We start from the raw sequence: 21,884 nt of genomic DNA on the forward strand, positions 1-21,884 counted from the left end.
TTGTTCTGACATGTGGGGACCACTTGGCGCCTCTCTTTTTTTTTTTTTGTGCCTTCTTCTTCTGTCACTTTGCGACCCGCCCCTTCGAGTCTTCGACACTGTTCTCATCGTGAACCGGGAACGATCCAAGTGGATCTACTTGACAAATTTTCATTAAATAATTAAATTAATATGGACGGATATATATATATATATATATTGATTAATTATTTTTATATTATTAATCAAATTTAATCGAAATTAATAGAAGATATATCCATTTATAAATATTATCAATTTAAAATTTGGATTAAATTTTTCATAAGTATATCAATTTTAGATTTTTTTATTATCAAAAAATTTATTTGAAATAAATTTGTCCAACTTATAATTTTTATGGAATTAACTTTACCATTTTATTTTATCCCTTGTGCATGTCTTCTTCTTCCTCTTCGTCTCTGTCTCACTTCTCGGTGGGCTCTCTCTTTCTCTCCCCCGTTCCTCTCTCTCTCCGCCATTAAAGCCCTCACTGAATTCGTTCTTTTTTTCTCAAGCCCTCACAGAACCGTACACTTCTTCCCGACTGCCAACTGCAGGAGTTGGGATTTTACCGAACTGCCATTCACTTGTCTTGATTACGTTGGGCAATAGAAATGTGAATGTCGCCGCACAAATTTCTTCACCTTTTCCTTCCCTGGTGGGCTGAGCTTCGCCGGATTTCTCCACTCCGCGTGGGTCTCCTCTGGTCAAATCAGAAACGCTGGGAAAATAGTTTAAATGGTGCTAGGGAGCAGGTCCTGTGGAAGTTACGTTACGTTTATCAAGAGATCACGTCGGATCGTGTCAAGCATCCAAAAGGAAAAGGAAGGGATACCATTCGTGCATCATTCATTCATGTACCAAATGCCGTTGCGCTGCATGTGCGATCATTTACTTAAATGCCTTTCAACATCGGTAGACCCATTCAACTATTCATAAGATTGGAGTACTTGGTCGATCACGTGTGGCCGCCCCTGTAGTGATGTGAGTCGTAACATGAAGGAAGAGATGCAGCCTTTCCAATTTATTTTTAGGATGAAGAATCCACGAAAGCAAGGGGGAAATTTCCAATCGATGACGAGACAGAATAGCGTCGTGGAAGGTCATGTCGGAAAGCGAAAGGAAAAACCGAAGAAACAAACAAGAAAAGAGGGACACCAAAGGGTAAGTGATTTATTTTTAGGGTGAAGAATCCTCCAAAACAAGGGGGAAAATTTCACACTGATCAATCAATCCTATCTTGGACAGCTAAAAGCTCCAATCTATGATGAGACAGAATAGCGTCGTGGAAGGTCATGTCGGAAAGCGAAAGGAAAAACCGAAGAAACAAACAAGAAAAGAGGGACACCAAAGGGTAAGTGACCTTAGCGTATGGAGGTTGCCCACTAGCATTAGGGTAGATATTTCTAAAGCCCTTACAACACGTCTGCTAGGGTCCGTGAACTGAAAATTGTTAGCGGAAAACTAATTAAATTATGAAAAATATTAATTTTTTATGAATTAAAACCAAAGAGATTAAATTGATGGAAAATGACTCTCTTTTGCCAAGATGAAAATCCTTTTTCTAGATAACCAAAAAAACTTAATTTTTCTTGAATAATTGTTTTCATAAAAAATATTTTTAATCATAAAATATTTACTAAAACAAACGGAGCACCGACGTGGAGACAAAAATACTCCGTCCAACAAGTCAATGCTCGGGATTATCTTCGCTTTTATTTAATTTTTCTCCCGGTAGACTTCTTTAACTCCACCAAAAGGTAACAGAGGCGTGCAAAGGTTTTAAGATTGGCCCTCAGTGCAAAGGACTCCCAATTCTTTCCTCGCTCCAAACCCTTGAATTTTCCCCATTGTCACTGCTTCGCTCACACGCCTCCATAGCCCTAACCCCAAGCACATCGGTCATTCTCCGTGGCCCCAACCTTCTCAAATCCTAAACGGGGTATACTAGGGGTTTTCTATCTAATCGAACCGCAATCCAATCAATAAAATAAAAAAAAAAAAGAAGGGGAAAAAAGCTAGGCTGATTGGAAACGTAGATGTAAGTGTGAAAGCGTTGGTCATTTGCAACTCACGGTTCGATTAGGTGTAGTAAGAAGTTATTTTCCACATGATACCCTTTTGGCACCTTAACTTTCAATTAAGTCCTTTGAATGAAAATATCATTAATTTCCTGAATTTATTGGAGCGATTTTGCTTTTTTTATCGTAGATGTAATCGGGGAACTTCCTTTATTATTTATGCCCTAGTATGACTTTGTATGCCATGTGTGTTTGCTTTATGAAAATATGCACGAATCTTAATCTGTAAGGTGTACATGGATTTGCAATTGGCTAATGATGTGTAATTAGATGATGCATGCTTTAGTTTCGAAATTGACGGAGACTGTTATTGTTTGACCTACTTGGATTGGGGTATATTCGTCCTTTTGGCCATGTATGATGATGATTCTGAAAGCTGAAAATATCTTTAGAGAAATTAATTATAGTTATTTTCAAAGTTTTTTGGAAAATCATGGAATGCGCGGGGTCTCGAATCATGATCCGAGGGACCTTTAGCTCCATAGCTTTTAGGGTAGGGCCACCCCTGAGATGCCTCGTGGTAGTCTCATTTGGCCGTTTCTTAAAGCTGCCAATTCCCCTTTTCTTTCTAAAAATATATTTAGTATTAATCATTTTTTTCCAATATTTGATAAAATTTTGACTGGATGTAACTTTTCTGGTCTAATATCGATTGACAAAATTTTTACTCCCACAAAAAGTTCCCTACCCTAACTTTCTGAAAATGTCTTCTTCTTTTTTTGGGACAGAAGGAACTGCCTCACAACGAGCGCTTGGCGTAAACCCCCCGGAAGCACTGGCACGGGGGACCCACCTCCCACCGAGCTCCGCTTAAGTCATGCTAATGCATACACGGTGACTCGAACCTCCCCCCTTCCATAATTAGAGGGGGAAAGGCCTAAACCAGCGCGCCCACAATGGAGTAGGTCTAAAAAATGTCATTTGATCCTTGAAAATATGTCAAGATCACAAATATCCATGAATTTGGCTAAACAAAGATAGTGATGAGAAATTATGATATTTTCTCCATTAGAAATCTGATCACTGTGGTTTTTGCAGCATTGGGAATTTTATAACTTGGATTGTCTATAGATTGAATTGATTGCACCCAAAAAAAATAAAATACTTGGCACTTCAAGATATGATTGTGATTAAAAGAGGTAATATATTTTGTAGTGTCGCAAAGTTTTGATATAGATAAATTGGGTATTGTTGTAGAACTATTACCCCATTTTTCATTTTGGTCGAACTTTTGACGAAGTGATAATTTCGGTCGGTCTTGGTCAAACTTTAGGTCAAAATTTAGGTAATTAATCTGAACCTGTTGATATTTGATAAAGAAGGACAACATAAAGGAAGTGCATGGCGCAGGAACTAAGGAGCCCAAAACAAGATGGTTATCCATTTTTCAGTCGCTTTTGCCTCTTCAGAAATGTGAATGTCCATTGGAAATGTGCAAGATAATTGTTAAGAATGACTCAAAACAGGCGGCCAGCGCACGAAAGAACCCACCCAAGGAAAAAGTGAGCAAACACGGACCATCCACTTTTCACTTTGTCCCACGGGAAGTTCGATTTTTTTCGTGACCCAAAATCGTGGATGTTTCATATTCCAGACGTGACCATGAAATTGCTCATAGACCAGCAGACATCATGTAAATTTCATATGTCCAGGTGAGATGAGTGAGGGAGTGACCCAGCCAAACACTGCTGTCTCTAGATTAGCCCAAAAGAAGTTCAAAAAGGAGGATCTGGAATTCACAATTGATTGATTGTATTGGCAAAGGGGAGAATTCACCCAAGCTCGTGATGCTTGCGGGATGTGCTTTCTATTTGTTGTAGATATGAAAACCACGAAGTCCATTTGACCCTTCATACTAGCCTCGAACATATCATCTCGACAACCTAATAACATGACGAACAATGGTGTGTTTGATGACGCTTATGTTCCGAACAATTTTGATCGAAATGATTTTTTTTTTATTTTGTTTTAGGAATAATTTAAGTATTTTAAGTCGTTTAGTAATTGTTCAAAATTTTAATTCCCATAATAGAATTGTGTTTGATATTGTGCTCAAAATTTCTATTTCAAATCATATTCTTTTAATTTTTAAATAATTCTATTAATATTGATAAATTTTACGAAGTCAAATCAATTCTTGCTCCAAAAAATTTGTATCTTAGGTCCTGATCCAAAATAGTCGCAGGACCGGTTTGATGACAGCATAAAACCATTTCTTTGGGACCTCGACTTTGTTCATGGCGAAACTGGCAAGAGAATCCGAGGAAAATTCTGCGAAACAGCAAAAGTGACGATGAAAAGGAAATATAGCGAAAAAGCAAAGAAAAAGATGGTAGGTGGGCATCCTAATGTGGAAAAGAAGTCCCGCCAGTACTTTTTAGCGTGCATTTCATGTTGTCGACGAGATTTTAGTCAAAAGATTTCCTTAGGGAACCCTCGAGGAAAAAACCATGGCAATGTTTTGTGGGGGCTACAAATTTTTCATCATTGCTCCTTTGCCCTGTCTTTTCCCGTACTGCAAAGAGTTCCTTTTCAGAGTTAAATTTTATGAAAGTTCGTCACTTAAATCCTATCACTCTTGTTCCGATTACAATTCATCAGGCTAGAGCCCAAATATTGGCACAGCCCATTATTTGTCGGCCTGGGACTACCCCTTGTGCCGAGCTCAAGCCCAAGCCTCGCTGGTGGCCGAGGGAGGCCCGGGCGAGGCCCAACTAGCCACCACCGAGGCCGAGCCTCGCCGGTGGCTGGGCTTGTCTCCAACGAGCTCACCGGACCTCGCCTTGACTTGGTGAGCCTCCAACGAGCTCGCTAGACTAGTGGCGGATGGCAATCTCGATGGTGGCAGCAAATGAAGAAGAATAAAGGGGAAAAAGAACAAGAAAATAGGTTCTTAATTTTAGAATTGTTTCCAGGAATAAGAATCTAACTTTATTGATTTATTTTTGATTCTATTCCAAATCTACTTCCGGAAAAAAAAAAAATTTATTCCCAAAAACAAAATTTTACCATATGCATTTCTATTTTAAATCTACTCTCGAGAATAAAAAAATAGAAACAAACACTGTTTGGTAAGTTGCTAAACAGGCCCCAATTTATCCATTCACCATTTGGGACATCCGATCAAAATGAAACAAGACCATTCAAGATCGATTCGTGACTTTGTAGTCCAAACAAAAGCAAATAAAATAAAAGAGACGAAATTACTAAAAAGATTACTGGTAACAAAAAATCGATTGCGAATTCTGCCGAGACAAGAGTGTCTGTTTCAACTATGGAAATGACAAGAGAGCACAAATATCAGTCTCTTATACATTATATACCAGATGTTTCTCATTCTTTGCTATAAGAATTGGAATTTTTATGCGGATGAATAAGGGAGTTCTGTTAATGTAGCCTCCACCCTTACCAAATATGAACAAGAAGTTTTCAACTCTAAATAAGTTCTGAGTCTTATCAAAACTTAAGATAATATCTGTAACCATAGGTTTCCTGTACAAGACATGAGGCTGAAAGGCCAAAAAAAAAAAACACTGTCCAAAACAATGCCAAGATGAGGATCAAAGTGACAAGATGAGCTCTTCACAGGCAACCATCAGCTCATTCTCGTACCTCTTCAGCACAAACCTCTCCAGATGCTATAATGCTGGTGACAACACATTTCTTGTCTGAAAATGGCTTCCTACCTGTCCTTCCAGCTCGATGAAGGTAATCTATGGCACTTCTTGGAAGATCAAAGTCGTAAATATGAGTTGTTTCCGGCAGGTCAATACCTCTGGCTGCGATATCAGTTGCTACAAAAAAATAGCCTTCATTTTGTCTCACTTCCTGTAGTCCAAATACGGAGGAATTAAATATGAAGTCGGACTATACATACTTTCACCAATGGGACTGCTTAGGAGGTGCTTAGTATACCCATGTTTGGCATGACGAGGAGTATATGCCAATTTTAACTTGAGAAGGTCTACTTTAGGCATTAATAAAGGTCGTGAAGAAAGAAAGAAACGGTTTTCCTAAAGAAAACACAGTTGTAGCAGATAATTTTCTTAAGTGGTATAATCTCTTTGATACTGCTTAGTGCTACCAAATAATAATGGTCTGTTAAGGTTTTGCAGCATCTTTCCTCCTGTAAAAAAAAAAAAATCCAGCATCTCAGATCCGCAGAGAATAAGGATAAAATCCATCTTGTTCCAAATATATTATAGGACGAACAAAGTTATAAGGCATATCGTTAATATGCCAAATTTCTCAACCCTGAGCATTCTCAAAGTGAGGGAAGAAACATCATTATGAAAAATTGAAAAGCACTTACCAAGAGTGAAGCTGCTCGTGCATTGAAATTCATGTCTTCTTCTAGAAGGAGAATATTAGAGCAGCTTCCGTAAGAACTCTTCAAGAATTCAAGTAGAAGAGTTGGCGGTGGTACATTTCCAGCCTTTTTTGACTTCTCAGACTAAATGCACAAAAGATAGAATTGGTTAGTGGACCTGCGGACAGTTGTTTACAAAGGTGTATTCACGTGATATGTGTGTGCTCATGAATGCTACAAGCTTCTGTAGAATGTATAAATAAAAGCTGCATTCACTTTAATAAATTCCGAAACCATCTTCGTGCAGGAAAAATTTTGGGACGTTGTGAAAATTCTCCATATTTGGAAACCAATTTTCATTCAGCAACCAAGAGAAACGTCATCAGAGCATAAACTTCTTTAACTCGTGTAAAGAACTGCATATATGTTTTATTTGATGCCCCTGCATATGGACAGACGACCTTACCAATAAATGCATGAAACTCTCCAGTCCATTTATTATATAAAACTGAAAGCCCATTAGACATTTTTAGCTAAGACCACTAATCACTGCCACATGAATTGGGGATGGAGCCTGCCATATCATACATCAGTTGACACGTTTCGACACCATTTTTCATTATCCAGATAGAAATCTACTGCTTCCTCTCATGCTTATAACAAGTACAGCAACAAAAATGTGAATAAACTACAGAAAAGAGATGCAGGATGAGCATCGGGCAGTATACCTGCTCGCCAACAAATATAATGCCAGATTCGGGGCTGTCCCACTGTAATAAATGTGGCAAGGTCTGATGTCTCCTACTCCTATGACATGTCTGAAACAGATAGAAGCGTTAAGCAAGTCAAAAGCCAAGGATCGTCAATTGAGTACATGACTATGAAGACGAACATTAAATGAGCATATACATAACTTCTATGAAAGAGTCTGTAGATCAAGTCTTGCATTCAATGTCCTCACCACAAATGTATGATCTAGACATGATGGCATAGGCTGTATTGGATTGACGTGGACGTTAACCACATCACCCTGTAACAGGCAAAGTCATATTAAGATAAAATCAGTGAGTGCATGAGTAAACCCCAACAGAACATTCACAAGATTTAAAGCTTCATGAAACCAACCTTAGTCCACTTCTGTTGTATACAATCATGTAAAAATCGCTTATGCTGAGGTATGGATGCACTAGCAAAAACAGTTTGACGGTTGTTGCTTGATGAGAACGATGTCAACAGCTTCCAGAGAGAGCTGACTTGCTTAGAAGAGTTGAACATGAAGTCTACCTAGGCAGCATCAAAGTAAGAATGTCAGTTCTTCATCCTACAATATCCAGGAAGAATCACGTCTGTATAAAACAAGATACCGAGGCCCCAGTGGGATAATCGCACATCTTTAATCATACTAACATGGTGATTACAAACTACCCAATGAAATATACTCACAACAAAATAGACCAATCAAGGCACTATATGCTAACTGAATATCCTTTCCTAAAAAGGACCCTGCACCAGTCACTCTAATCCCAATAGGCATATGAGAGGCAATAAACGCCCACCTTAAAAATACTCTTAATTCTAAAACCATTAAAAAAAATTGGCGCCACTAGTGAATGCCGGGGATTTTTCTGGAGGAGAAAGTGATCTAGCATCTTAACAAGAATATTGGGTTAACAAATCAGCTTTAAGATGCCAAGCGAGTCTTGCTCCAAAAAGAAGAACTCAACTTATTCCGAATTATTTACCTCATCAATCACTAGAATCTGCACTGTGTCAAGTTTAAAAACTTGCCTCTCCAGCATCTGGCACGAGCTCCCGATGGTTGCCACTACCATTGCTGGGGTTCTGCCTAAGAATGTTACAAGGAAAAGCCAAGGAGGTCATATTGAAGGTTGACACATGAAATCCATCAGCAGCATGCTTTAATTTTAGAGAAGCATCCCAAAGACATAGCTACATTAGGCAATTGATATTTGTTGGCACTTGAATGGACAAGTGTGGGGATTTGGGTGGGCAATTAATTGCCAGCTTGTGTTATCATGCTTCTGGTCAGATAGGTCCTCTGTTCTCAGGTTTAAAGACATCAGCAAGAAAATTCTAGCTTTTTCCTCTTCTTAGTACATCTATATATAAGATTCATGATATCAAAAGCAGGAAATTTTACTAAAACTAAAAAACTAGTTATAGGGGTACTTGTAAGAGCGTGAGCAGAATACCAAAATAGAGGAGCAAGACAACCACAGATATTCAGTCAAGAAAAAGGAGACAGCTAAATTTACACATGAGCATCAATAGAGAGACAAACTTATTTTGCCCAAAAATGGAAGAATTAATTGAAGCTGTATTTAACTGAGTAAACTAATAAGTGGAAGAACAGTTTTGCATAAGTTGCAGCAAAAACAATTTTGCATTATTAAACTTGCACAAGCAAATGGATATTAGCATACGATGTTCAGTCAAGAAAAGGAAAAAAACACATAACACAAAAGCCTTCTATTTTACAGAGCGACCACAAAAATGTCATTGAAGTATATCGGAAGATAGCTCTCCTAATGGTGTTTAGGTCTCCCGGGAGAGGGAAGGATAGTAGTAGCAAGCTAAGCATTTCAATATTGATTCTCCACGACTTCTCTTACATAAGGAGAATACTAGTCATTTCCTCAGATCAATAAGTAAACTCATTATACAAGGGGTTTTAAGAATTAATGTTTCTATATATAAGTTGTAATGACAGTTATTAGTAGTTTATCAGCACTAGCTTAACGGTAATTTTATGCTCAGAAAGCACACCACAAACATATGGAGCCTATGGATACAAACAAGTGCGCAGAGAGAGTGAGAGAGAGAGAGAGAGAGAGAGAGAGAGAGAACCTTTAACCAACTCCTGTGTCTTTTCAATGTACCTCCATCTAGAAGAGCCATAACGGTACATGATTTATCTTGCTCCATGTCAAGATCCATCGGCTTCGCAGCCAACAGCCGAGCAACTTTAGCTACCTTGTCATAAATGGATAACAATAAGAAGAAGACATGACATTATATTCTTAATGTAGCATGACAGCATTTTATGCAGATGTAACAACCACTTTCTAAGTTACAATAGTGAAAGAGAAGCAGAAGATGAAAGGGAAACTATCAAATGAAATACCATGATCAGAAACTTACCTGAATGCCAAGTTCTCAGGTGGGAACAACTATTAACACTTGTACAGAAGACCATTGGGTGTTCACAACTGAAAATATCCGCAGAAGGTACGTCAGAGTCTTCCCAGAACCTGTCTAGAGGGCCAAAAGCATGAGTGCACCGGCCATGTCAATGCAGGATCCTTTTACGTTTTCTTCCTTAGTCGAGTTTATATGCAGAGTCAAAGAGTAACTCCAATTGAGTTGGAAATATGAACATTAACTGTATAGATCATATCACATCAGACACATGTTAGACCACTCTTTCGGAAACATCTCTTCATAACTCAATAAACACAACCTTGAATTGACCAATATAGCAGGATACTTCATGACTACCCGGTACAGAGCAATTTTGAGCCCTTTTGAAAAGTTGCAAAGTAGTTCTTCTGTTGGTGCTTTCTCCCAAATTGCCTACGTGGGAAACTTTCTGAGAAACTGGGAAACTGATGTGCTAGATTATCACATTCATCTGATAGTTTAAGTTTTTAAAATAGTTGGTTTCACAAAATTTCACACGGTATCAGAATAAGAGATTCTGAGTTCAAATCATTCCACCTTGGTAGTGGTCCCACAAAATCTCACATGATAATGGTGTAGTCTTTGAAAATTCTCATAAACGGTTCTGCACTGTAAAAATAAAAAAGGCTTCCGCTTCCGACTTAATTGCATTTACTGCCAACTTCCAGTGCACTCAAATTCTCGTCTTGTTCTTAACAGAAAACTGAAATCAATGGCAAATAAGAGATCAACCTGAGGATGAAGCACGCAATCCCTCCCGAGAGAAAAGGCAGGAAATGCTTCCCTCTGAACATCAGTCGCCAATATGTACCCAACTTCCTCCATCCTGCAAAACCGCCCAAACATAAATTTTCCATATAGCTTCAGAAACCCAACATCGGCAAAACAACGTCTCTCACTTCTCGCTCTAAAGTAACAATCTCTGAACTTGGAATTCACACTTGCCTCCGCAGTGTTAAGAACAAAAGACAACAGCTTATTCAACAGCAAATATCAAGAACAGAAGCCAAGAGCATAAATGAGGAAGAAGCTGATTGTATGAATGATGCTGAGAAGTGTACAGAAAGAAGAAGATCTACTGTTAAAAATAAAGAAAGGAAAGAAGAAGGATGATAATACAGATTGAGATATTGCATGAAGAGAGGCTGCGAAGTCAGCTAAACCGTTACTCTGCTCATGCACTCTGTTTTTCCATTTACTCTGTTTTTTCTTCTTGTGACCGGTATTCGGTTAGTTCCTTGCAGTTAGGGAGTTGACTATTTCTTCAACGGCTCATTTGTAAAACAAATTCATTGAGAGAACTAGAGCAGATATAAGAAGGAAATCTCTCATATTGTAAAGACTCAAGGGAGTTGAATAACAGAAGAAATACATTCATCAAATTCTCTCTCTCTCTCTCGTTTTCTTCCATTTCTCTTTCTGTTCATGAACTTCTTCATGGTATTAGAGCCTTCATCCTAAAGAAATCACCTCAATACTGCATAAAAATGGCTGAATCTATAGCAGATTGGAGTCAAGAATCGAAGTCTCATTGATGTGTGAGTTGATATTCTTCAACTTCCTTCAAATCTCTATCTGTTGGTTTTTTTATGTATCAGTACTGCTGTTTTTAGACTAAAGTTTCTCTGTTATGTTTTTTTATACTGTTCTAGTTTATTTTTCTCACTTAGTCAATTATGTTATGCAGTTGTTGTTGTGTTATTTAGGAAGTTAAGCACTTGTTCAGGTGCAGTTACAAGCTGAACGTGTGTGTGTGTGCAGTTATTTTTTTTTTGGTTTAAGTCGTGTTCTGTACTTGACTTTTTTTATCAGAACTGCAGAAGACAGTTTCCATGCTCTGTTCTCTCTGTTTCTTTTGTTTTTTCATCTTTCTTCCTCGATATCTATAGTTCTGGTTTTTCTACTTCTTTGCTGCTTTAATCAGAATCAACAGTGGTATCAGAGCATCAAATGATCTTGAGGGACTGTGAAGTGAAGTAAGTATTGTAGTGCAAAGAGGTTAGAGGGTGATGGAGACAGGTTCAAGTGGTTTTTCAGATGGCTTCTCCAGTATTTACGGAGAGAATTATCAAGCATGGGCTGTTAAAATGAAAGCATTTACGGAGGGTCATGATCTGTGGGAAGCTGTGGAGGATGACTATGAAGTTGCTCCACTTCCAAATAATCCGACCATGAATCAAATCAAGCTTCATAAAGAGAGAACCACAAGGAAAGCCAAGGCAAAATCTTGCTCGTATGCCTGTCTCGCCTACCATCTTCACCAGAATTATGAAGTGTGACTCGCGAAGGTCATATGGGATTTCTTGAAGGAAGAATATGAAGGAGATGAGAAGATAAGAGGTATGAAGGTGCTGAATCTCTTGAGAGAATTTGAGAGACAGCAGATGAAGGAATCTCGAGTCGCTGAAGGAATACTCGGATAGGCTAGTGGGAATAGTGATAAAATCAGAGTTTTGGAACCGACTTGAGGGATGATAGGCTTGTTCAGAAGATCCTAGTGTCTCTTCCAGAAAAATTTGAAGCTACTATAGCTTCTCTGGAAAACACAAGGGACTTGGCTGATATAAAACTTGCAGAGTTGCTGAATGCTTTGTAGGCACAGGAGCAAAGAAGACTAATGAGGAGAGAAAATCATGTTGAGGGGGCATTGCAAGCCAAAGTAAAGCAAAATGATGGAGGCAAAGGGAAGAAATGGATTCAGTTTAAGGAAATGTTGCTGATTCGAAATTTTTACCAAAAGAAGGAAATGCTGGTGGATCTAGCAAATGGAAAATAATAAAAGGCCATGTCAAGATCTTGTGGTGGAACCAACCATCGCCCTTTAGATGCTGGAAAAGGCCAGATGCGAGGTGCAGAAGATGCCACAATTTGGGTCATATGGAAGCTATTTGCAAAGGGAAAGCTTATCAAAGCAAACAGAGAAGCACAAGTGGCAGTGAGTGAAGTTGATGAAGAGCACTTATTTGTTGCTTCAGCTGGTGAATATTCAGTCGAAAATAGTACATGGCTGATAGATAGTGGTTGTACTAATCACATGACTGCAACTTAGAGCTATTCAAGAGCATAAACAAAATAGTAAAGTCCAAAGTCGAATTGGCAATGGACAGCATATTGAAGTTCAGGGTAAAGGTGTAGTTCTTGTTAAAGGAAACCAGGGGTGAAGTTAATCGTGATGTCCTCTTTGTGCCAAACATTGACCGAGAATCTGGTTAAGTGTTGGTCGGTTAGTGGAGAAGGGCTATATAGTGAAGTTCGAAGGAAGGGAATGTCTCATTAAAGATACCGACAGCAATGAAGTCTTGAGAGTTCAAATGAGGGATAAAGTTTTGTGTTCAAGCCAAATGAGATGGAGCATATGGCTTTGAAGTGTGCTTAAGAGAATATAGAGTGTGGGCACAAAAGATTGGGGCATGTTCATAGGAGGAGTATGCTGGTTATGCAGAGAAATGGCCTCGGTAGATGATTTACCAAACTTGAAGGAAGAGCTTCCACAATGCGTAACCTGCCTTCTTGAAAAACAAACCAGATTTCCCTTCAAAGGAGGAGTCTCGAAGACATATCAAAAGCTGGAATTAGTTCACACTGATGTGTGTGGACCTATGTCTCGAACCTTCTTTAAATGGAAGCGGTATTTTATTATTTTTACTGATGATCGACTAGAATGAGCTGGATCTATTTTTTCGCAAGCTAAGACTGAAGTAGCTTATGTATTTATGAAGTTTAAAGCATTAGTTGAAAATCAAAGTGGGAAGAGAATCAAAGCTCTCGTGTCGACAATGGATCGAGTATACGGCTAACAAATTCAAACCGATTTGTGAGCAAGCTGGAATTGTACAGCAATTTACAGCCCCTTACTCACCTCAACAGAATGGGGTTAGTGAGAGGAAAAATAGAAACATTATGGAGATGGCCAGATGTTTGATGGAAAAGAATTTGCCTAAAAGTTTTGGGCTGAGGCAGCCAATACCGCTGTATTTCTTTTAAATAGATTACCTACAAAAAGCTTTAGAGAAACTAACACCTCTCGAGGGTCAAGACACTAAACCTTCAGAAAAATTTGAAGGTTTTTGGAAGTTTGTGTTATACTCATATTCCCGATGTCAAAAGGGATAAGCTTGATAAAAAGGCTGAGATTGGAATTTTGTTGGATATAGCTCTCAATCAAAAGCTTACAGAATTTTCTATCCAAAGACAAGGAAGATTACCGTGGAGCAGAGATGTTATGTTCTTAGAGGAAGATGAATGGAATTGGTTAAATGGAAGGAACACTGAATTGAAGCACTTTAAAAGACAACCTGAAACCGATGTGGAGACTAATGAAATTGTGGGAAATGGAAGAAAGTATAGATGATGAACTCGTAAGAGGCACAAGGACACTTGTTGAGATCTATGAAAGGAGTAATGTGGCTGTGCTCGAACCATCAAATTTTGTCAAGCCAAGGAAGATCAGAAGTGGTTTGCAACAATGCAGAGGAGATGAAAATGATTCAAACAAATCGAGACTTGGGAATTGGTAGACAGGCCATTAAATAAGAATGTAATTGGAGTTAAGTGGGTCTTTAGGAAAAAACTCAATCCTGATGGCTCATAACAAGTATAAAGCAAGGCTGGTTGTTAAAGGCTATGCTCAGTATGGGGAGTAGACTATTCTCGAAACTTTTGCTCCAGCTTGCAAGGCTGGACACGTAAGACTCTTGTTAGTCACAGTTGCGTAGAGAAGGGTTGGACTATTTTTCAGCTTGATGTCAAGTCTGCATTTCTAAATGGTGAGCTTGAAGAGGAAATTTTTATTGAACAACCTGAAGGGTTCGTGTTAAAGGGCAAGAAGAGAGTGTATACAAAATGCACAAAGCTTTATATGGATCAAGCAAGCTTCAAGAGCCCGGTATGGAAAAATTGATCGATATCTACTGGATTTAGGTTTTAAAAGGAGCTTGAGTGAGTTCACTCTTTATATTAAGAAAGTGAATCATAGTGTGGTAGTTTTTGTCTCTATATGTGGATGATCTTTTGGTAACAGGAAATGATGTTCAGCTGATATAAAATGTTAAGCAAGGCTTATTTGCTGGTTTTGAGATGACAGACTTAGGAAAATGGCTTACTTCTTAGGTCTGGAAATCAAGCAAAGTCCTTATGAAATCTTCATTTGTCGAGGAAGTACTTAAAGGAAATTTTGAAGAAGTTTCAGATGGAAGAATGTCGAAGTGTCGACACCTATGGCAGCAAAAGAGAAGTTAAGAGTGATGGAACTGAAGCCGTGGATGTCTCGATGTACGTAAGTCTAATAGGTTGTCTCATGTACCTCACAGCAACTAGACCAGACATTCTATTTGCTGTAAGTGTTCTGTCCAGCATTTATGAGTGATCCAAGTCGCTTCATTTGATTGCAGCTAAAAGGATTTTAAGGTATTTGAAAGGAACCATGTTTTTTGGAGTGAAGTTTCGAAGGAGTCAAGAATTCAATCTACAAGGTTATTTCGATACCGATTGGGCTGGCTCGATGGATGATATGAAGAGTACATCAGGGTACTGTTTCACTTTAGGATCAGCTTGTTTCACTTGGTGTTCTAAAAAACAAGAAATTGTAGCTCAATCTACTGCTGAAGCAGAGTTTATAGCCGCTACTTGCAGCAGCAAATCAAGCCTTATGGCTGAAGAAGATAATGAAAGATCTTTGGCTGAACTTCAATGAATGTATCAAGATCAATGTGGATAACCAAGCTGCAATTGCAATATCTCAAAACCCAGTTTTTCATGGCAAAACTAAGCATTTCAAGGTCAAGTTCTTCTTTCTACGTGAGGTGCAACAAAATGGTGAGGTCATGCTGGTTTATTGCAGATCTGAAGATCAACTTGCTGATATTTTTACTAAACCACTTCAAGCTGGAAGATTTGAAGCATTGAGAAAGAAAATTGGAGTATGCAGCGAGCTCTTTGATCCAAGGAGGAGTTTGTTGGTTTTTTTATGTATCAAGATCGCTGTTTTTAGACTAAAGTTTCTTTGTTCTGTTTTTTTATACTGTTCTAGTTTATTTTTCTCACTTAGTCAATTATGTTATGCAGTTGTTGTTGTGTTATTTAGGAAGTTAAGCACTTGTTCAGGTGCAGTTACAAGCTGAACGTGTGTGTGTGTGTGTGCAGTTATTTTTTTTTTTTGGTTTAAGTCGTGTTCGTACTTGACTTTTTTATCGAACCTGACAAAGACAGTTTCCATGCTCGTTTCCTCTCGTTTTTTTTCATCTTTCTTCCTCGATATCTATAGTTCTGGTTTTTTTGCTTCTTTGCCGCTTTAATCGAATCAACACTATCATCATAAATCGATTTGTTGCATCATATTGCAAAAACTAGTAGAGGTTGTATTCGAAACAAGTGGTGTTCAAAGATCTCGGAAAAGTAGAATGGCAAAGAAGAAGCTTGAGATATCCATTCCCCATTCATGTCAACATCTCGAACTTTGTTACCATCAGATTAGCGAGGATAACTTCCTCCTATGGCAAGCTCAGTTTCATAGGTTTCTAAGAAGCCAAGATTTGTTTGGGTTCGTGAATGGAGAAACTCCACCGCCTGCTAAAACTCTACAGGTCGAAGAAGGTGATCAAACAGTTGAGATCCCTAATCCTGATTATAATGATTGGATTAAGACAGATCAACTTGTTTCCTCTTGGATTAGTGGTGCTGTTTCCGAAGACATACTTAGCTTAATAATCGGCTTAAACACAGCCTATGAACTTTGGCAGATCTTGCTTAATCGGTTCACCCAAAAATCTGTGGCAAAGGAGTTTGAACTAAGAGGAAAATTGCAGGCTTGTCAGAAATGTGATAGAGCTTTATCAACATATCTCAGAGAGTACAAAACAATATGTGATCAATTAAATGCAATAGGTAAACCAGTGGATGAAATAACAAAACTTTTGGTATTTTGGAAGGTTTAGGGTCCGAGTATGAGAGCTTAAAAACAACAATCTATTGTTTAAAGCCTCAACTGAATATGATGAAGTGATCTCTCATCTAGAAAGGTTTGAAACAAGGCTACAAAACTATTCCTCAAGCCAGTTCAGTCCAAATCTAGCCTATTATGGTCAAAGGAAGACTGAAGCTATACACAAAGAGGAGTTTAATAGAAATTTTGTACAGCAAAATAACAGTCTTGGAAGTTCAAGGGGATATAGTCGTGGAGGAAGAAGTATTGGAAGATGAAGGCCATTCAGTAACAGATACACAAATTTTGGATATCCTGGAAGAAATATGAATTACATAACTAATAACTCGAGCTACGAACAGGGGAGTCAACAGCTTAACCAGGTTAATACCCCTTCTACTTTAAGTTCTGGTCAGGGATTCAGACCATATAATGGTTCAGCTCAGAGGTATACAGAAGCCAAGATCTATCCATCCTCAAATTTAACTCTCCATAAAGATGTGCAGATGGAGAAAACAACAACAAACACTCGACTGGAGTGTCAGATCTGCAGAAAACCAGGTCATGATGCATTGCACTGTTGGTATAGATTTGATAATTATTACCAAGCTGAAGAGATACCAACAGCTTTATCAGCACTCCATATTGAGGAAACAAATGGAAATATGTGGTATCCTGATACTGGAGCAACTGCTCACATTACTGCAAATGCTGGTATTCTTCAAAACTTTTCTAAGAATGCTGGTACGATACTGATTATGATTGGCAACGGTTCATGTTTACCCGTGAAATATATTGGGAATACAATGCTAACTACTGCTACTACTACCTTACCTCTAAAAGATGTGTTAATTGTTCCAGCAATTAAGAAAAACCTTCTTTCAGTCTCTAGACTAACCGATGATTATCCCTGTTATTTTGTCTTTGACAAAACTAGGGTGTACATAAAGGACAGCATCACCAACATAACCAAGATGCTAGGGAAGAAGGAGAAAGGACTATACAAAGTTGATCCTTGTGCTGCAGAGGTATTCTTCACTCAAAGACAAAAGATTACAGCAGAAAACGTGTGGCATCAACGGCTAGCTCATACAAATCAGAATGTCCTGAAGCATTTGAAGAATCAAAAGTTAATCCAATGTCATACAGAACCATAATCTATATGTAGAAGTTGTCAGCTTGCTAAGAATACTGCTCTACCTTTTCCTATGTCGAGTTCTATAGCTAATAAACCTCTAGAACAAATCCATTGCGATATCTCGGGACCTTCTCCAGTCAACTCTTGTCAGAATTTCAAATATTATGTGATCTTTGTTGAAAGCTTCTCTCGGTTCAGTTGGATGTATCCATTGAAACTAAAATCAGACTTCTATGATATCTTTATTATGTTTCAAAGATTAGTAGAAAATCAGCACAACTGTAAAATCAAGAGGTTTCAATGTGATGGTGGAGGAGAGTTTGTCAGTCACAAGTTTAAAGCTCACCTACAGAGTTGTGGCATCCAACAGCTTATTTCTTGTCCATATACACCCGAACAGAATGGAATACCTAAAAGAAAACATCGACATACAGTTGAGCTTGGTCTGGCTATGCTATATCATGCAAAAGTCCCATTAAAATTTTGGGTTGATGCATTTATGACAGCAAATTATATTGTCAATATACTTCCTACTCCAAAGTTAAAGATGCAATCTCCCTTTACCAAGCTATATCAGCATAAGTCAAGATATGATCATCTCAGAGTGTTTGGGTGTGCCTGCTATCCCTGCCTTCGATCCTATGCACAACACAAGATGGATCCACGATCCCTTACCTGTGTTTTGCTCGGATACAGTACTCATCATAAAATATATCGATGTCTTGTGCCTACCACTGGTCATGTGTACATTAGTCGACATGTAATCTTTGATGAGACGTTCTTTCCTTTCTCTAAGAAGCTAGTAACACATTCTTCAACTTACACACAACTATATAAACTATGGATAGAAGAAGAGAGATTCTTACAAACTCCAAGTATAGAGCTTATCAACACTTCATCATCTCATCAAACAAGGTATGTTCAGAACCCTCCAGCTAAGCAAGTTGTTACAGAATATACAGATCTTATCTCTACAACTATATTACCTGATGATCAAGTTCCATCTACTACTCAAAGTATTACTCCACAAGTAAACATATCTGGAACCACAACAGTGACAGCAATAGAACCAGCTATCGATTAGAATGTTTCTAACATCCAAACACAGTCTGTCCATCCTATGCAAGGTACACAACCTACTCATCACATGCAAACCAGATCTAAATCTGGTATAGTCAAAGTTAATCCTCGATATGCATGTCTTGCTCAATACCAAGTTTCTCCAGAACCAAAATCAATAAAATCTGCTCTAGCAAATCCAGGATGGTATCAAGCAATGCAAGAAGAAATGAATGCCTTACATCATAATCAAACTTGGTTATTGGTTCCTCGTACTAATAACATGAATGTTATTGGCTGCAAATGGGTGTTCAAGACTAAACTTACTTCTACTGGAAGTCTAGATTGATTGAAGGCTCGTCTAGTAGCCAGGGGATTTCATCAAGAAGAAGGAATCGACTTCACAGAAACCTTTAGCCTTGTGATAAAACATGCAACTGTTAGACTCATCTTCTCTGTAGCAATGGTAAAACACTGGTCTATACATCAACTTGATGTCAAGAACGCCTTCTTGCATGGCATCTTAAATGAAACTGTGTACATGGATCAACCCCCTGGTTTTGTTCATCCACAGTACTCTCAATATGTATGTTTGCTTCAAAAATCACTTTATGGATTGCGTCAAGCACCGCGTGCCTGGTATGATAAATTCAGCAATTTCTTGCTTGAAGTTGGTTTTTTCTGCAGCTCAACCGACCCCTCTCTGTTCATACTTCATCAAGGACAAGAGACAATATTTTTACTTCTATATGTTGACGATATAATTCTAACTGGTAGCTCACAACAATTGCTACAGACTCTTATTCACTCACTTAGTGTTCAATTCCATATGAAAGACCTTGGCCAGCTTCATTATTTCCTTGGAATTGAAGCCACACGAACGTCCACTGAGTTGTTCTTATGTCAAACCAAGTATGCTCTTGATTTACTGTCTCGTGCAAATATGACTGACTGCAAACCTATTGCTACACCTCTCTCTTAAACCAATCATACTTGAGAGAGATGTTGTTCTTCTTCCAAATCCCATGAACTACAGAAGTCTCGTAGGTGGCTTACAATATCTCACTATCACTAGGCCTGATCTTGCCTTTGCAACAAATATCCTATGTCAGAAACTACAGCAACCTACTATTGGGGACTTTCTTCAATTGAAACGAGTTCTTCGATATGTAAAAGGAACAATTCACCTTGGTATTTCACTTCACTCTCACAGCTCTCTCAACTTATATGGCTTCTCTGATGCATATTGAGCTATTTTGTATTCAAACTAGACGCTCTACCACAAGCTTCTGTACTTATCTCGGCTCTAATCTCATCTCATGGACGGCTAAGAAACAATCAACTGTTTCTCGTTCCTCCACTGAAGCTGAATATAGAGCCCTTGCCTCAGCAACAGCTGATCTTACTTGGATTACTTTTATTCTCAGAGATATTGGAGTTCCTCTTCACTCACCAACCATATTATTCTGTGACAATCAATCTGCCATATCTCTCACAACAAATCCTATACTTCATGTTCGAACAAAACATATTGAGGTTGATTTCCACTTTGTTCAAGAAAAAGTTGCGTCTGGATCCTCATGTGTTAGATATGTTCCCAGCCATAACCAAATTGCTGATATTTTTACCAAGCCACTATCTAAACTAACACGCTTCTCTCTTCGTCTCAAATTGGGCATTGGTTATTCACCCCCTGCCCAATTTGCAGGGATGTTAAGAACAAAAGACAACAGCTTATTCAACAGCAAATATCAAGAACAGAAGCCAAGAGCATAAATGAGGAAGAAGCTGATTGTATGAATGATGCTGAGAAGTGTACAGAAAGAAGAAGATCTACTGTTAAAAATAAAGAAATGAAAGAAGAAGGATGATAATACAGATCGAGATATTGCATGAAGAAAGGCTGCAAAGTCTGCTAAACCGTTACTCTGCTCATGCACTCTGTTTTTCCATTTACTATGTTTTTTCTTCTTGTGACCGGTATTCGGTTAGTTCCTTACAGTTAGGGAGTTGACTATTTCTTCAACAGCTCATTTGTAAAACAGATTCATTGAGAGAACTAAAACAGATATAAGAAGAAAATCTCTCATATTGTAAAGACTCAAGGGAGTTGAATAACAGAAGAAATACATTCATCAAATTCTCTCTCTCTCTCTCGTTTTCTTCCATTTCTATTTCTGTTCATGAACTTCTTCACGCAGGACATGCTCGGGCACGTGGCCGCCACAAATTCTTCTTAGCGTGGGAGGGGCTGATTCTGGGTCGGCTTCGTCCGCCGCGGAGGAGAAGCTGAGGAGGGCTGGCGGCGGCTTGCGACTGGACGTGGAGAGAGGAGACTGACTTGGGCGAGCGGTGACGAGGACCGAGAACTTGGGTTCAGGGTTGCGGAGAAGAAAGAGGGACGAAGGAGAGACGAGCTTTGTCGCAGAAGAAGAAGCCATTGACGAGCAAGAAGCTCGCTCCTCGGACGAGAGCTGCGACTGGAAAGTGGATATGATTCCATCAACTACACGTGTTGAATGAATTAGGCTTCAATGCTATGTTTTTGCAAAATTGATGGTAATTTATTTGATTTATGAATATAGACTTTTCACTAGTTTTTTCTTTTACTTCAGCTGGTGACAAGCTTTTTCACACGGGTATTGATTTGATTCCGAGTAAAGAATTTGAGAACCGACTTTGACCGATTCAGTTCCTAATTCTTGGAAGAATTGGTTTTGAATTGACTTAACAGCTGATTCTCTAATCAAACTGATTCAAAACAAAATTCTAAAAGTCTCTTAATTGAGAACTTTTACATTACCTCGAATTAATGAGGTTAAGCATTCTAGCACATAGATATCAGCACAGTATTTTAAAAAATGAAAAAAAAAAGAAAAAAGAGCCGATGCCATGCCAGGAATCCAGTTCAATTTTCAATTCCAATAACTAGAAACCGGTTTTAATAAAGATAGGTTCAAAGTTCATGATTTAAAACTCAACTACCCTAGCAACAATCACCCTTTTACACACCTGTACACATTTTCTCCCCCATGTAATTCAGGAGGTCCATGTTAGGAATTTGATCAGATTATATTGGTCATCTTTAGTTGATTTCAACCTCTTAGCTATAAATACTCCTCGCTTTTTTCTTTTTACAATTTTTTTTTTATCGCGAGA

At 38.4% G+C, this 21,884-nt stretch overlaps 2 protein-coding genes across 2 annotated transcripts in view; both read right to left on the bottom strand.

Annotated features, from left to right (window-relative positions):
• The window catches only part of LOC104414873 (DEAD-box ATP-dependent RNA helicase 58, chloroplastic), an 83,258-nt gene extending 62,059 nt beyond the window's left edge, over positions 1–21,199 (bottom strand). Inside the window, exon 1 of the mRNA XM_039300768.1 lies at positions 20,923–21,199. Coding sequence (XP_039156702.1) covers positions 20,923–21,166 — 244 coding nt within the window. The 5' untranslated portion in view covers positions 21,167–21,199. The remainder of the gene's footprint in view (positions 1–20,922) is intronic.
• Positions 5,390–10,201, bottom strand: LOC104414872 (DEAD-box ATP-dependent RNA helicase 58, chloroplastic). Its single transcript, XM_039301033.1, has 9 exons — positions 9,571–10,201; positions 9,277–9,398; positions 8,431–8,467; positions 8,151–8,254; positions 7,534–7,692; positions 7,370–7,438; positions 7,137–7,226; positions 6,412–6,552; positions 5,390–5,927 (listed from the first exon to the last, which is right to left on the bottom strand). Exons 1-9 carry the CDS (start codon positions 9,623–9,625, stop codon positions 5,700–5,702), a joined length of 1,005 nt encoding a protein of 334 aa, XP_039156967.1. The 5' UTR covers positions 9,626–10,201; the 3' UTR covers positions 5,390–5,699.
• Positions 21,200–21,884: the final 685 nt, after the last annotated feature.

Source organism: Eucalyptus grandis, chromosome 8 (genome assembly GCF_016545825.1).
Source record: "Eucalyptus grandis isolate ANBG69807.140 chromosome 8, ASM1654582v1, whole genome shotgun sequence".
Classification (NCBI taxonomy): Eukaryota; Viridiplantae; Streptophyta; class Magnoliopsida; order Myrtales; family Myrtaceae; genus Eucalyptus; species Eucalyptus grandis.